The sequence below is a fragment of the Dasypus novemcinctus genome, chromosome 2 (assembly GCF_030445035.2).
Source record: "Dasypus novemcinctus isolate mDasNov1 chromosome 2, mDasNov1.1.hap2, whole genome shotgun sequence".
NCBI classification, from domain to species: domain Eukaryota; kingdom Metazoa; phylum Chordata; class Mammalia; order Cingulata; family Dasypodidae; genus Dasypus; species Dasypus novemcinctus.
This window is the reverse complement of record NC_080674.1, coordinates 42,147,779-42,163,777: the sequence shown is the minus strand read 5'-3', so window position 1 is coordinate 42,163,777 and position 15,999 is coordinate 42,147,779. Positions and strand designations below refer to the sequence as shown.

The window sequence follows — 15,999 nt, the reverse complement described above, 5'->3', positions numbered from 1 at the left end:
AAAGTTAAATTAATGAGTTGAAAGACAATACGGCTAAAGAGATAAATGACATCAAGAAAACATTGAATGAGCACAAAGAAGAACTTGAAAATGTGAATAGAAAACTAAAAGAGCTCATGGGAATGAAAGACATGATAGGTGAGATAAAAAACACATTAGGGCATACAACAGCAGACTTGAAATGATGGAAGAAAGAATAAGTGGTACCAGAGGCAGAAGAGCAGAAATTGAAGAGAAAAGAATGGAAAAAACTTAGCAGGGGCTCAGGCAATTGCATGAAAACACAAAATGCAACAACATATGTGTTATGGGAGTTCCATAAGGAGATGAGAAGGGACAAGGGGCAGAAAGATTATTTGAGGAAATAATAGGTGAAAAAATTTTAAACACTCGTAAAAGTAATGAACTGACATGTCCAAGAAGCACGGCGTACCCCAATCAGAATAAATATGAACAGACCTACTCCAAATATTAAAGAGAATGTCAAATATCAGAAAGAAATGTCAAATATCAAAGAGAAAGAGAAAATTCTGCGAGCAGCAAGAGAGAAGAACACTATCACATACAAGGGACATGCAGTAAGACTTGGTGCAGTTTTCCCATCAGAAACCATGGAGGCAAGAATACAGTGGTATGATGTAATTAGGATAATAAAGGAGAAAAACCACCAGCCAAGAATTCTTTATCCAGCAAAATGTCCTTCAAATATGAAGGTGAGTTTAAAATATTCACAACCAAACACTAACTAAGAGAGTTTGTAAAAAAGAATTCACCATTGCAGGAAATATTAAAGGAAGCCTTAGAGCCTGAAAGAAAAAGACAGGAGAGAGAGGCTTGGAGGAGAACACAGAAGAAAGAACAGCACAAAGGATAACCAAAAGAGTGAAAAGGCAGATGAAAATAAGATAGGACACATGAAAACCAAAGAAAAAAATGGTAGAAGTAAAAAATGCATTTACAGTAATATCACTGAATGTGACTGGATTAAACTTCCCAGTCAAAAGATAGAGGCTGACTGAATGGATAAAAAAACATGAGCCATCCATATGCTGCTTACAAGAGACTAACTTTAAACTCAAGAATACAAACCAGCTGAAAGTGAAAGGGCTGGAAAAAAATACTCCATGCAAATAGTAATCAAAAAAGAGCAGAGGTAGCTATGCTAATATCAGACAAAACAGACTTTAAATACAAAAAAGTTAAAAGATAAAGGCCATTATGTATTAATAAAAGGGACAGTCTACCAGGAAGATAAAACAGTCTTAAATATCTGTGCATCTAAGCAGGGTGCCCCAAAATACACGAGACAAACTCTGACAAAACTGAATGGAGAAACGAACATCTCTATGGTAATTGTTGGAGACTTCAACACACCACTCACATCATTAGATAGAACAACTAGACAGAAGATCAACAAGGCAACAGAGAACTTGAACAATACGATAAACAAGTTAGACTTAAAGGACATACACAGGGAAGTGGATTTGGCCCAACGGATAGGGCATCTACCTACCACATGGGAGGCCCAAGGTTCAAACCCAGGGCCTCCTGACCCATGTGATGAGCTGGCCCACGTGTAGCGCTGATGCACACAAGGCATGCCGTGCCATGCAGGATTGTCCCCTGTGTAGGGGAATCCCATGCGCAAGGAGTGCACCCTGTAAGGAGAGCTACCCAGCGCAAAAAAGTGCAGCCTACCCAGGAATGGCGCCGCACACATGGAGGGCTGATGCAGCAAGATGACGCAATAAAAAAACGAGACACAGATTCCGAGTGCCACTGACAAGAATACAAGTGGACACAGAAGAACACACAGTGAATGGACACAGAGAGCCGACAACTGGAGGGGGCGGGGAGCGGGGAGGGGCAGAGAAATAAATTTGAAAAAATAAAATCTTAAAAAAAAAAAAAAGACATATACAAAACATTGGGTTATACATTCTTCTTGAGTGCCCATGCATGGATCTTTCTCCAGGATAGACCACATATTAGGTGACAATGAAGCTCTCAGTAAATATAAAAAGATTGAAATTATACAATTACACAGATCATAATGGAATGAAAGTGGAAATAAATAATAGATGGGAAATTCACCAATGTATGGAGGCTAAACAGCACACTCCTAAATAATCAATGGGTCAAAGAAAAAATTGCAAGTGAAATCAGTAAATATGTTGAGATGAATGAAAATGAGAACACAATATATCAAAACTTACGGGATACAGAGAAGGCTGCCTCGAGAGGGAAATTTATAACCCTGAATGCCTATATAAAAAAAGAAGAAAGAGCTAAAAACCAAAGATCTAACTGAACAACTGAAGAAATAGAACAGCAAACCAATCATAAGCAAGCAGAAGGAAAGAAATAATAAAGTTTACAGCAAAAATAAATGAAACTGAGAACAAAAAAAACAGTAAAGAAAATTTTAAAAATCAAAAGCTGGTTCTTTGAGAAGGTTAATAAAATTGCCAAACTCCTAGTTAGACTAACAAAGAAAAAAAGAGAGAAGATGCAAATAAATACAATCAGAAATGCAAGAGGAGAGTTTATGATTGAGCCCATAGAAATAAAAAATATCATAAGAGGATATCATATGAACTATTGTGGTTAGTAATTGAGAAAATGTGGCATTGATGTGGAAAAAATGGTCATGGTGGCTGCTGGGTGCGGGGAAGGGGAGGAAGAGAAGAGATGTGGAGGCATTCTCAGGACTTGGAGTTGTCCTGGGTAGTGTCCCAGGGACAATTGCCAGATGTTGTATGTCCTCCCATGGCCCACTGGATGGAACATGGGAAAGTGTGGGCTATGGTGTGGAACACGGGACATGGGGTGCAGCGATGCCCAGAGATGTACTCACCAGATGCGATGGATGTGACATGATGATGGGGGAGAGTGTTATTGGGGGGGAGTGGGGGAGTGGGGGTGGTGGGGGCAAATGGGGACCTCATATTTTTTTAATGTAATATCTTTTTAAAAAATGAATAAATTGAGTAGAATTTGGAAAAAAAAAATAAGAGGATATCATGAGGAACTGTATGCCAACAAACTAGACAACCTAGTTAAAATGAAAGAATTCCTACACTGACACTACAAGAAATACAAGAATTTAGCAAACCAATCACGTTTAAAGAGACTGAATTTGTCACCAAAAATCTCCCAACAAAGACGTCTTCACAGGTGAAGTCTACCAAGCATTTCAAGAAGAAAAACACCAATCCTGTTTAACCTCTTCCAAAGAGTTGAAGAGGAGGGAAAATTACCTACCTCATTTTATGAAACAAACATCACCCTAATACCAATGCCAGATAAAGACACTACAAGAAAAGAAAATTACAGTCCAATCTCTCTCTGTAATACACATAGATTCAAAAATTCTCAACAAAATACCTGTAAACTGAATCCAACAGCATATCAAAATTTTTATACAACATGATCAAGTGTGGTTTATTCCTGGTATGCAAGGCTGATTCATCATAAGAAAATTAATCAACATAATAAACCACATTAACAAACTGAAGGAAAAAAAAACACATAATCATCTCAACTGATGCAGAAAAGGCATTCAACAGAATCCAGCCTACTTTCTTCATAAAAACACTTTAAAAGATAGAAATAGAAGGAAAATTCCTCAATGTGGTAAAGGGAATATATTAAAAACACACAGTTAACATCATACTCAATGTGGAAAGGTTGAAAGCTTTCCCTCTAAGATTGGGAACAAGACAAGGATGCCCACTGTCACCACTGTTATTCAACATTGTACTAGAAGTTCTAGCTATAGCAATTAGACAAGAAAAAATATATATATAGGAAAAGAGGAAGTAAAACTCTCACTATTTGTAGATGTCATGATCATATATTAGAAAATTCTGAAATGTCTACCACAAAGCTACTTGAGCTAATAAATAAGTTCAGCAAAGTGGCAGGAAGCAAGGTAAACACACAAAAGTTATTAATGTTTTTATACACTGGTACTGAACAATCTAAGGGGAAAATTAGAAAAAAAAAATCACATTTATAATAGCAACAAAAAGACTCAAAGTCTAGGAATCAATTTAACCAAAGTACAGGACCCATATGCAGAAAACTACAAAACAATACTAAAAGAAATCAATAAAGACCTAAAAAAATGGAAAGACATTCTGTGTTCATGGATTGGAAGACTAAATACTGTGAAGATGTCAATCTTGCCCAAATTTATTTATAGATTCAATGCAATACCAATCAAAATTCCAACAGCCTACTTTACAGAAATAGAAAAGGCACTTAGCAAATTTATTTGGAAGGGAAAGTGCACCTGAATAGCCAAAAGCATTCTAGAAAAGAACAACATGGGAGGAATTTTATTGCCTGACCTTGAAAAATATTACAAAGCTACAGTAGTCAAAAAGCATGGTACTGGCATAAAGATAGACACATTGATAAGTGGAATAGAATTAAGAACCCAGAAATAAGCCCTCATCTCTATGGTCAACTGGTTTTGACAAACCTATCAAGTCCATGTTAAAGGGACAAAACATTCTCTTCAGCAAATGGTGCTCGGAGAACTGGATATCTATAACCAAAAGAATGAAAGAGGACCTTATCTCACTCCCTATATAAGAATCAACTCAGAGTGGATCAAAGACCTAATGTAAAAGCCAGGACCATAAAACTACTAGAAGAAAATGTAGCAAACATCTTAAAAATCTTGTGGTAGATGGTGGTTTCTTAGACCTTAACCCAAAGCATGTGTCACAAAAGAAAAAATAGATAAATGGGGCCTCTTCAAAATTAAATACTTTTACACCTCAAAGGATTTTGTCAAAAGGGTGAAAAGATAGCTGACACAATGGGAGAAAATATTTGGAAATCAGGTATCCAATAAGGATTTAATATCCATGATATATAGAGATTTTGCACCTCAACAATGAAAACACAAACAACCCAATTTAAAAAATGGGCTAAAGACTTGAATAAACATTTGTCCAAAGAACAAATACAAACAGGAAAAAAAAAACATGAAAAAATGTTCAACATCATTAATGACTAGGGAAATGCAAATCAAAACTACAAGATATCATTTCATACCTATCATAATGGCCACTATGAAAAAGACAGAGAACTACAGGTGTTGAAGAGGATGTGGAGAGACAGGAACACTTATTCACTACTGGTGCGAATGCAGAATGGTATAGCCACTGTGGAGGACTGTTTGGCAGTTCCTTTAGAACTTGAATATAGATTTGCCATATGACCCTGTAATACCACTACTGGGTATATACTCAGAAGAACTGAGAGCAGAGAAACAAACAGATATCTGCACACTAGTGTTCACAGAGGCATTATTCACGATTGCCAATAGGTGGAAAAAACCCAGATGTCCATCAACTGATAAATGGATAAACAAACTGTGATGTATTCACATGATGGAATATTATGCAGCTGTAAGAAGAAATGAAGTTGAAACATATGACAACATGGATGAACCTGGAGGACATTATATTGAATGAAGTGAGTCAGACACAAAATGCAAATATTGTATGATTGTGCACTATAAACTAAATATATTGCTTAAAATATTATATGATTCCATTTATATAAAATGTAAATATAAATCAATTTATAAAGATGAAATCAGGGGAAGCAGATTTGGCCCAACAGATAGGGCATCTGCCTACCACATGGGAGGTCCAAGGTTCAAATTCTGACCCGTGTGATGAGTTGGCCCACGTGCAGTGCTGATATACGCAAGGAGTGTCGTGCCACGCAGGGGTGTCCCCTGTGTAGGGGAGCACCACATGCAAGGAATCCATCCCATAAGGACAGCTGCCCAGAGTGAAAAAAAAAGCGCAGCCTGCCCAGGAATGGTGCTGCACACATGGAGAGCTGACGTAGCAAGATGATGCAACAAAAAGAAACACAGATTTCTGGTGCCACTAACAAGAATACAAGTGGACACAGAAGAATACACAGCGAATGGACACAGAGAGCAGAGAACTGGGGGGGGGGGGCAGCAGGAGGTGGGGAAGAGGAGAGAAATAAATAAAAAATAAATAAATCTTTAAAAAAAAGATGAAATCAGATTAGTGGCTATATAGGGCTGGGGAAGGCACGCTAAGGGGTGTGGGGTTTTTCTTTTTGTAGTAATGAAACAGTTCTAAAATTTTTTGTGATGATGAATGCACAACATTGTGATTATACTAAAAGTCATTGATTATATACTTTGGATAGATTGTATGATCTGTGAGTATATCTCAGTAAAACTGCTGAATTAAAAAAATAAAAAGACTTGCGGAATAGCCCAAGGGGAGAAGACCTACAAGAAGAAACAGGACCATCCTTAGATGGCAGTCCTGTCCTCTCCTCCCCATCATCAGCTAAACTCTTCCCTATAACCAGAGTCTATGTTTCCTTTTCTAGACAATGCTCCAGATTTCAGAGGCCCTAGAATTCCTGCCTAAATAGTCTCAACTTCCAAGCCTGCTCCTTGGCTTCCTCTCCCAGGACAGGCCATACCACTGGCCAGTGTACCCCAGGACCTGGGTACTGGCAAGAATGGATGTCTGCATGGGATGTGGGCAGAACTTAAGCATTCAAAGTGATGTGTCCATTTGTGAGTACACGGGGATCCTTGAGGAGTGGACTAAACTGGAGGTGGGAAGAGAAGCAGGGTGGGGGAAGCGGATGTGGCTCAAGTGATAGGGCCTCCGCCTACCATATGGGAGGACCCAGGTTCCATTCCTGGGACCTCCTGGTGAAAAAAGAAGAGAAAGTGTGCCTGTGTGGCAAGCTGAGTGCCTGCGCAGGGAGCGAGTGTCCACATGGTGAGCCGAGTGCCCATGTGGGTGGCCGCACAGCGAGCTGGGTGCCCACACCACAGTGAGCCGAGTGCCCAAAGAAGTGCCCGCATAGCAAGTCGAGTGCCCTGTACAGTGAGCCAAGTGTCCGTGTGGTGAGCCAAGTGCCCGTGTGGCAGCCCAGTGCCTGCGCAAGTGAGTCACGCAGCAAGATAATGATGCAACAAAAGAGAGACAAAGGGGAGAGTCAAGGTGAAGCACAGCAGAAATCAGAAACTGAGGGGGTGCAATTAACAGGGAACCTCTCTCCACATCAGAGGTCCCCAGGATTGAATCCCGGTGAATCCTAGAGGAGAAAGACAAAAAGAGAAGACAAAAAGAGAAACAGATACAGAAAATCACACAGCAAATGGACACAGACAGCAAAAACAACAAGGGGGGGGAGTGGGGGGAGAGGGGGAAATAAATAAATAAGTAAATACATCTTTAAAAATCTGCATTAAAAAAAAAGCAGGGTGGGTTCTAACTGGGGCTAAGTCTACCAGCATTGCCACAAGGAATCTGAGAATTCCAGATACAAACCTGGCATTTTCATAAAAACCTGATCATTATCAGTCAAAGCCAAGGATAAAATATACTTACATTACAGGTTTTTAACCTGATTCATAATTTTAAATATTAATATTATGGGTATTTAAATATTAGTATAAGTTTTGTGTATAGAATGTGGTCCTCCATTTATCCTTTTGCCCTGGACCCTGCAAAAGTTAGGGGTGGGATCTAGGAGTCTGCCCAAAGCAGGATGGCAGCCAAGTGGGTTGACAAAGGTTGGTGGGGTGTTAGACGTCAGAAGCTGAACAGATATAGAGACATTCATGTGGAGGGGTTACCTACTATGGCGCAAGAAGTTATCATGGATCACTTATATAATTTCTTTTTAGAATGATGTAAAAGGTCAGTGCAATCCATTATCACTTAAGAGTTCGGCTAGATCTGCAGAGGCTCTAACATTCCACTGCCATTGACGTCAACATTCAGCTATCATTTGGTTTGGGGGTAGCAATAGAAATTAACTTCTGCCCAGCCAAGAGGAGAATTGCCAGATAAAACACATCCCCATAAATGAATAGCTAAGTTCACGCCAAATAACTGAAATACCGAAGGACCAGCAAAGAGGTAACTGGAAAAAAGAGCACTGAGTGAGTATACCGATGTGGCCACTAAACCTGGGTTGGTGGGGATTGCTTATACTTTGACTAATCTAGGGAATTGGGTGTTAATGTGCACATGGTGATCAAGTAAAACACTTTGAGACTGTGTCAAGAAAAGAGCTGAAACTGAGACTCTCACAGCCTCCCCCCATATAATGCACAATAAAAGGGTAGAATAGAAAAGTATCTCTCAACTAGCATATGGAGATGATATGGAAGCTTGTCTCTTGAAGTCTAGACTCTGAGTAGAAAAAAAACAAAACAAAACCAGAGTACAGGCAAAACCGGTAAGGAGAGAAAAAAACCCCCAAAACTACCCTCATTGGAAACTCAATTCTGGATCAATGCCACATGAGGATCCAGGAGCCCCCAAGCCAAAAATTAACATATAAATAGCTACTAGAGTGGTGACCTCTCTACAATACCTGGCAGAAGAAAACCACATGGGAGGAACACACACTCACCACCGTCCCCACAGCTAAAGCACTGATAAAGATGAACTCATAATATAAAATTACTTAATAATCCAGCATGACCAATGGCAAGCAGAAGTAAGAAACATGTAATAAAGTTTTGGGAGTGGATAGGGAATTAGACCCCCAGAAATTCAGAGAGTTGAATAATAAAGCAAATGAAAGAAGGAATTTGAATACAGCAGAACATAAAACAGTATGGGAAAAAAACTTTTAGAAATGAAAAACGTAATCACTGAAACTAAAAACCCATTAGTCAACTTAAGCAGTTAACAGACAAAGCTGAAAAGGGAAGTAGACTATAGAGCTGAAGAAATCATCCACAATACAGATAAGAGATGGAAAGTAGGACTCACACTTTCCTATTTTAAAACTTACTACAATGCTACGGTGGTCAAAGCAGCATGTTCCTGGCACAAGGTAGTCATATAGAGCAGTGGAATAGAATTAAGAGTTCTGAAATTAACCCTCACTTCTATGGTCAATTTATTTTTTACAAGGGTCCCCAGTCCAATCAATGGGTAAAGAATAGTCACTTCAACAAATGGTGCTGGGGAAACCAGTTATCCATATGCAAATAATGAGATGGACTGCTACCTCACACCATATGCAAAAATTAACTCAACATGGATCAAAGGCCTAAATATAAGAACAAGAACTATCAAACTCATAGAAGAAAACAAAGAGAAGAGTCTTCAGGACCTTGTGTTAGGCAATGATTCCTTAGACTTTACACCCAAAGCATGAGCAAGAAAAGAAAAAATAGATAAATGAGCTTCGTCAACATTAAAAACTTCTATGCATCAAAGAACTTCAACATGAAAATAAAACAGAATGGGAGAAAATATTTTGGAAACCATTTATCCATTAAGGGTTTAATATCTATAATAAATAAAGAATTCCTACAACTCAATAACTGAAAGATAAACGCAATTTAAAAATGGGCAAAAGACAAATAAAAAAACAAAATAATAAGTGTTGGAAAGATTTTGGAGAAACAGGAACACTTATTCACTGTTGGTGGGACTGTAAAATGGTACAGTTACAGTTGAAAACAGTTTGGTTCCTCGGAAAGTTAAGTAGAGAATTACCATATGATCTGGCAAATTCACTTCTAGGTATATATTCCAAAGAACTGAAAGCAGGGACTCAAACAGGTATTTTCCCACCGATGTTTATAGGGGCATTATTCACAATTGCCAGAAGACAGAAGCTGCCCAAGTATCCGTCAACAAATGAATGGATAAACAAAATGTGGTGTATACAAGCAATGGAATATTATTTAAACTATAGAAAGGTTCAATTCATGTGACAACCATGGATGAACCTTCTGGACATCATAGTGAGTGAAATAAGCCAGAGTGAATATTGTATGATCTCACCAATATGAAATAATTAGAATAAGCAAATTCATAGAGTCAGTAATTAGAATACAGGTTACCAGGAACTAGGGAGGGCATAAGAATAGAGAGTTAATGATTAAATTGTACAGAGTTTGTTTGAGGTGATGGAAAACTTTTGGTAATGGATGTTGGTGATGACAGCACAACAATGTGAAAGTAATTAACACTAAATTTTATGCTTGAATATAGTTAAAAGGAGATATTTTTACAGTGTACATAGTGTTACTAGAATAAAATTATTAGGAAAAATCATAGGTCTATACAACACAAACTGAATCCTACTGTAAACTATGGATGGGCTATAGCTAATAGTATAATTATAATAATATTGTTTCATCAATTGTAACAAATGTACCACACTAATACAAAATGCTAATAAATAGGGAAAACTGTGTGCATGAAGGGAATATATGGGAACTCTGTATTTTCTGCATGATTTTTCTGCAGACCTACAACTTTTCTAATTAAAAATAAAATTAGGGGTAGACCTGAGTAGAAGTTACAGAGAGGAAGGTTTTATCAATCAGAACTGATCATCAGTGGAATGAGCTGTCAAGGACACAGTAGATTCCTTCACCAGTTTTCTGGAGTTAGGGATACGGATATTTAGCAGAGACTCCTCTGCTGGATAAGAAATCCTATTGGATTAGCATTATGATCCCTCCCAGCTCAAAGACTGTACAATAGGTATCATTTCTGGAAGGGCATCTTACCTTCCAGAATAAAGTCACAATATAATATCCTGGCATTGACTTCACATTTCTCCAGACATCAGGAGCCTCCGAAGGAGCTGAAATTAACCAGAGGAAAGTTCTTGGGTCATAGTACACATATAAAGCAGTTCACTCAATCTCTCTTTAGTTCGCTCAAGGAAATGATGACTACCTATCCTGTCTGAGACCTGTTCCTCATGTTGTCATTCTCTCTCACTTCTACCCACTAGTGCTCAGACACGAGTCACACCTCTCTAGGTGCACAGAGTAGGTGCTTAAAAAGGGTCACCTGCCTCTGAACAGGACATCAAACTGAAAGCTTTTATGAATATCAAGCTGCAGAGCTTCTGAAAACCAGCAAAGATTCTTGGAATCATTTCTCAGACCAATTCTAGGTCTTTAAAAAAAAAAATCTCTTGGAGCAGCAGACCATTGCTACTTCTTTGTGCCATCTGTGAAAACTGCAACAGAAGGATGCAAGTGGGGAGCCACCTACAGGCTCGCTGCCCTCTTCCTGGCCTCCTTGGTGTCACACCGCTAGGCTGGCCCTCTTGCTGGAGGCACAGCTTGGGGACACCTGCTTGGCCCTCAGCAGGCCAGCACCTTCTCTGGGCAGACCTCCTCCTCCTTCCCCTGTTCCCGGCCTGCACCTGGGCCAGCTGCCTGCAATGGACGCTCAGGGAGCCCTCTGCACAGCTCCCTCCACCATGGCTCCCACCACACTGTTCTGGAATGCTCTGCACACTTGTCTTTCTTAACAATAAACTGTATGATCCCTGAGAGCAGAGGCCTTGTCTCGTTTGACTTTGAACATCTAGTACCTGGCCCAGTGCCTGACAGTGAAGCTCCATAAACACTTTTTTGGATGAATAAACACAAAGCTAAGAAGAACCCAAAAGACAGCCTGCACACATATTCCACTCTTTTCCTGTCTCCAGGCCTTGCTCAGAATTCTATGCAAACTAATTTTTTCTTCTCTTTTTTCCATCTAAATCTGTGCTCGCTCAGTCAGCCTACTGGTAGGAAGGGTCAGTGTTTGAATCCAAATCAATTATGGGCACTTGCACATAAAACAGTTTGAGCGTCTCATCTATACGTAATACTAGCTGACATTTACATAAGCATAACCAGGTGCCAGGTCAGTTCCAAGTGCTTTCCATGTATTAACTCATTTAATACTCATAGCAAACCCTATGAGATAGGTACTATTATATTCCCCATTTTACAGATGGGGAAATGAAGGCCCAGAAAGTTTAAGCTACTTGCTCAAAATCACACAGCTGTAAGCATAGAGTCAAGATTTGAACCCAACATGGTCAGGCTCTTAACCATTACTCTATAGCCTTTGGAAAATGGATAATCATGAAATCCCAGGTTCATTCTCCAGCCCTGATACCATCAAAAAAAAAATTGCTGTTTTAAAATTTGTCCTTTATTATATAAGATTTGCTTCATACTCTGTATTATTCAAGGAACCAAATTTTCTCCCAGCAGAGGTCTGTCATGTAAAAAGACTTTCACAAGAATAGAACAATGGGAAAAAACCCCAAGAGAATTTAACATTTTCAAGCACAGAATGTTAATTGCAGAAGATACAGATGACACTATTTTAGGACTTCTGTGGAGAAAAACAAGAAAAGGACTCACAGGTATTGGTGTCATTTTGCAACTGGGTCATGAAAACATAACTCATTTTTGCAATCTAGTCTTAAACCATTTCTCTGTTCAACCACATTTTGTGAAAGTGTTGACTTTTTTTTTTACATTTCAAAAAGAACCTTTATTACTTTTTCTTAAAAGATTTATTTATTCCACCCCCCTCCCTCCATTGTCTGCTCTCTGTGTCCATTTGTTGTATGTTCTTCTGTGTCCGCTTGTATTCTCATTGGGTGACTCTGGGAACTGATCTTGGGACCTTCCGGAGTGGGAGAGAGGCGATCATTCTCTTGCGTCATCTCAACTCCCTGGTCTCCTGCATCTCTTATTATCTCTCCTCTTGTTGCGTCATCTTTCTGAGTCAGCTCTCCGTGTGGGCCAGCACTCCTGCATGGGGCAGCACTCTGCGTGGGCCAGCTTGCTATATGGGCCAGCTTGCCTTCACCAGGAAGCCCTGGGTATTGAACCCTGGACCTCCTATATGGTAGATGGGAGCCCAATTGCTTGAGCCACATCCACTTTCCCTTTATTACTTTTATAACAGCCTCTTGTACTTTCTTGCCAGATGTCTTCAGAATGGTGCTTTCTGATCCTTCTGAGCTTTTGAAGGAACTTTCTGGGCTGAAGCCTTCTTGTCCACAGTGGTCATCTTTTTTGCTGGAACCTTAGCAGCGCCTGCTGTGGCAATTCCTTTAGCAGATGCTTTTTTAGGAAAAGCTTTCAGGAAAGCTGCCTTTCGAAGATTCTTAACTTCATGCTTTAATTATTCTGTTCCTCATTTTCTTTGCCTTCATGACTTTAAAACTACCAAAATCTGTCATCTTGGCTTTCCTTTCTCTGGTTTCAATCTTCTTGGCACATCTTGTGGCCACCCATTTTGTACTGATATTTGCCTTCTCCCAGTCCTGTCAGACATGCTTCTAGCCAGCACTGGGTGGGAGTCCAAGGATGAAGTCAGTTGAGTGCAAGGTCCATCAACCAAAGCCCAATTCTGTTCAATCTCATCCACAATCATGACCAGCTTCCCGGCATGAGGCCCAAAGGAGCCACTCAGCCAACCTCCATGAAGCACCTGAACACCATGTTGGCAGTGTCCAGTGAGCAGAAATGTGTTGAAATGTTGTTTTGGCTTTCTGAATCTTAAAATAGCATCTCCTACATGGCTTTTATTTTTTAATATGCATTCTTCATCCTAAAGTGGTTTAAAATTTTGGCTACTAAAAGCAAAAGTATTAGATAGCCTCTGCAATAGAACTGACAAAATTTAATAATGCTGTTGTCTGGTTTTCATCTTGTTTCAAATATTGAAAAGCTACTTTTCCATGTTCTTAGTTGTGCGTGAGAGAGGTCAGCTGTTTGTGATCCAATGAGAAACATTTCTACACAAGAAGAATTGTTTTAGAATATAACATAAAGATTTATCTCTCTTGTATAAAATGTAAGTCTATCATCCCCCAGTAATTGAAATTTAAGTAAGTCCTTTTTTTCTTTCAGTTGTCAGCATTTTATAATCAACATAAAGGTGATCATATATATTTTTAAAAATCTATTGAAGCATATTTCAATTTGCTAAACAATTAAGCTATCAGAGAAGCCAATACATTATTAAAAACTTGTTGACATACTCAAGCTCAACATTGGACTTCAAGCTCAATGCAAAGCCTTGAGCTGCTCTGTACATTCCTACTTGAAATGAAAGCGTGGTGTAATACAGTTGATAGCATCACAGCCAACATCGTTTTTATCACAGTATCCTTTAACTCCACGCTTGGTCACCATGATTATACATAAATATGATCATAATACAAATAAATACTGAGTTTCCCAGCATTAAGCAAAGCATTCTCAGAGGTAAAAATATCTATAGATTCATCATCAGTAGATTCATCTCATTTTCTTGTCATCACTGAGAGCAAAGTTAAGGATTTCAGGTTTATTATACTATAATTGAAAATAAACACAATTTACTAAAAAGTCTATCCTTTTGCATTTCATTTTATTAAGAATGTTGGAATGGATCTGCCAAAAAATAAAAAATAAAAACAAAGAAAAACAATATTATTAAATAAAAATTCTTGAATGAAACACAACTGGGGAATAAACCACCTTCCTAGCAGGGTTTCCACAGCAGGGATTCTTGAGGGGGCTGTACCCCGAGGAAAAATGATTGGAATTTAAGGGGGCATGAGGATGCATGGGAACACCAGAGCCCTGCTGAGTTTGTCTAGTCACCACCTCCATGTGTTGATTCCTATCAGCTGCCCTGGTCACCCTCCAGTTGGAATCATTGATTTAAAATTATCTTCCCTCCTAGAACGAAAGAGAAAGAGTTCTGCCAGCCTGCAAACATAAACAGTAAATGGGAAAAAAAACAAAGACATATAACCCTTCATTTGGCATATAATAGTCAGCACTTGACTTTGAGGATTTCAGAGTTGTAATATCATCACCAAGAAATAGAATACAGGATCTAGCTCTGTTGACCGTCAAGCCCTGGAGTTGGACTGCTTGAGTGTGAGCCCTAGCTTAGTCACGTCCCGACTCAGCCAGTTAAAGTACTTCACCTCTCTGTGCCTCAAGGTCCCCACTTATACAATGGGAGTAATTCTAGTGCCTACTGCATGCTTTGAGGGTTAAAAGACAAAAACAGAGACAGCACTTAGAGCTATTCCTACTACATACTCAACACACAATCAATGTTAGCTGCTATATCTATTATTAATGCTATTATGTCTCTGTCACTTATTAACTTTGTAAACCAGACAAGCCCCTTCAATCTATGGGCCCAAGTCCCCTCAAGTGTCAAATGGTGATGGTAGTACTTTACTATTCTGACTTGGAGGGAGAAAGAAGCAGGGCTGGGTCATCTAATCTCCTGAGCCCTATTTAAGCTCTGAGATCTAGTTGGTTGGGAGAAAAAGACTCTGTGCAGACAATATTGAGGAACTTCTGCCATTGTCAACATGCTGGAGAAGGTTTACAATCTGCCATCGCTGGAACAGATGATTTACTAAGTTAGTAAACATCATTGCATTTCCAAACATAGCCTGAAGTTTCTTAGTACGAGACTAATGCTTTCCTTGGCATTGATACTTTGATTTGTCCCCAATCCTAGATTAAAGGTTAAAACTAATTTATATAGCCCAGATCAAGTATGAATCCAGCAACAAGACTAGCTTAGAAACCATTTTGGCAAACTCAAAGGTCAGAAAGCAAATGTTCAGTAGAAATGATACTAACGTCATGTTTTAGGTGGCTGACAGTCCACTCATGTCTCATTTGGTATTTAATCTGGATTTTTTTTTGAAAGATGGCACCCAGCTTGTTTTAATACTCTCTCCTTTGTTTTTGGTATAATTAAGAGCTTTTAAGGAAGCCAACCTATTTCCTGTGAGTCAGTTTAGATCCTTGGGTTATATGCCAAGAAACTGAACATACCTGCTTCAAGTGTGGTGAATGTTTGACCACTCCATTCACTCCATTTCCAGAAGTGGGTGGCATCAGCACAGCGTACTTGGGCCAAATACTCTGTGTTGGGTTCCAGTTTACTTAAGAAGTACTCAGCATCTACCTTGACAGAAATATTGTGCTGCTTGATAAGAAAAGAGGAGAGGGAAAGGGAAGGGAGGGGAGAGGAGGGGGGTGAGGAAAGAGGAAGAGAGGAAGGGAGGAAGGGAGGAATGAAAAAAAAGAAAGAGATAAGATAAAAAGATGATGAAGAAGAAGACAAAAGAATACTGGTAAGTATACCTCACTGTAAAGCC

General features: G+C 39.1%; 1 protein-coding gene and 1 pseudogene across 2 annotated transcripts in view; both read right to left on the bottom strand.

Annotated features, from left to right (window-relative positions):
* The window catches only part of OSMR (oncostatin M receptor), a 95,922-nt gene that overhangs the window by 22,115 nt on the left and 57,808 nt on the right, over positions 1 to 15,999 (bottom strand). The window contains exons 9-10 of one of the 2 annotated variants that reach the window (XM_004449887.4): positions 15,674 to 15,827; positions 10,580 to 10,656 (exon numbers count right to left, since the gene is read on the bottom strand). In XM_004449887.4, the coding sequence (XP_004449944.1) occupies positions 10,580 to 10,656; positions 15,674 to 15,827 (231 nt within the window). The remainder of the gene's footprint in view (positions 1 to 10,579; positions 10,657 to 15,673; positions 15,828 to 15,999) is intronic. The other variant, XM_004449889.4, reaches the window with a different exon arrangement.
* Positions 12,679 to 13,389, bottom strand: LOC139436395 (large ribosomal subunit protein eL14 pseudogene; annotated as a pseudogene).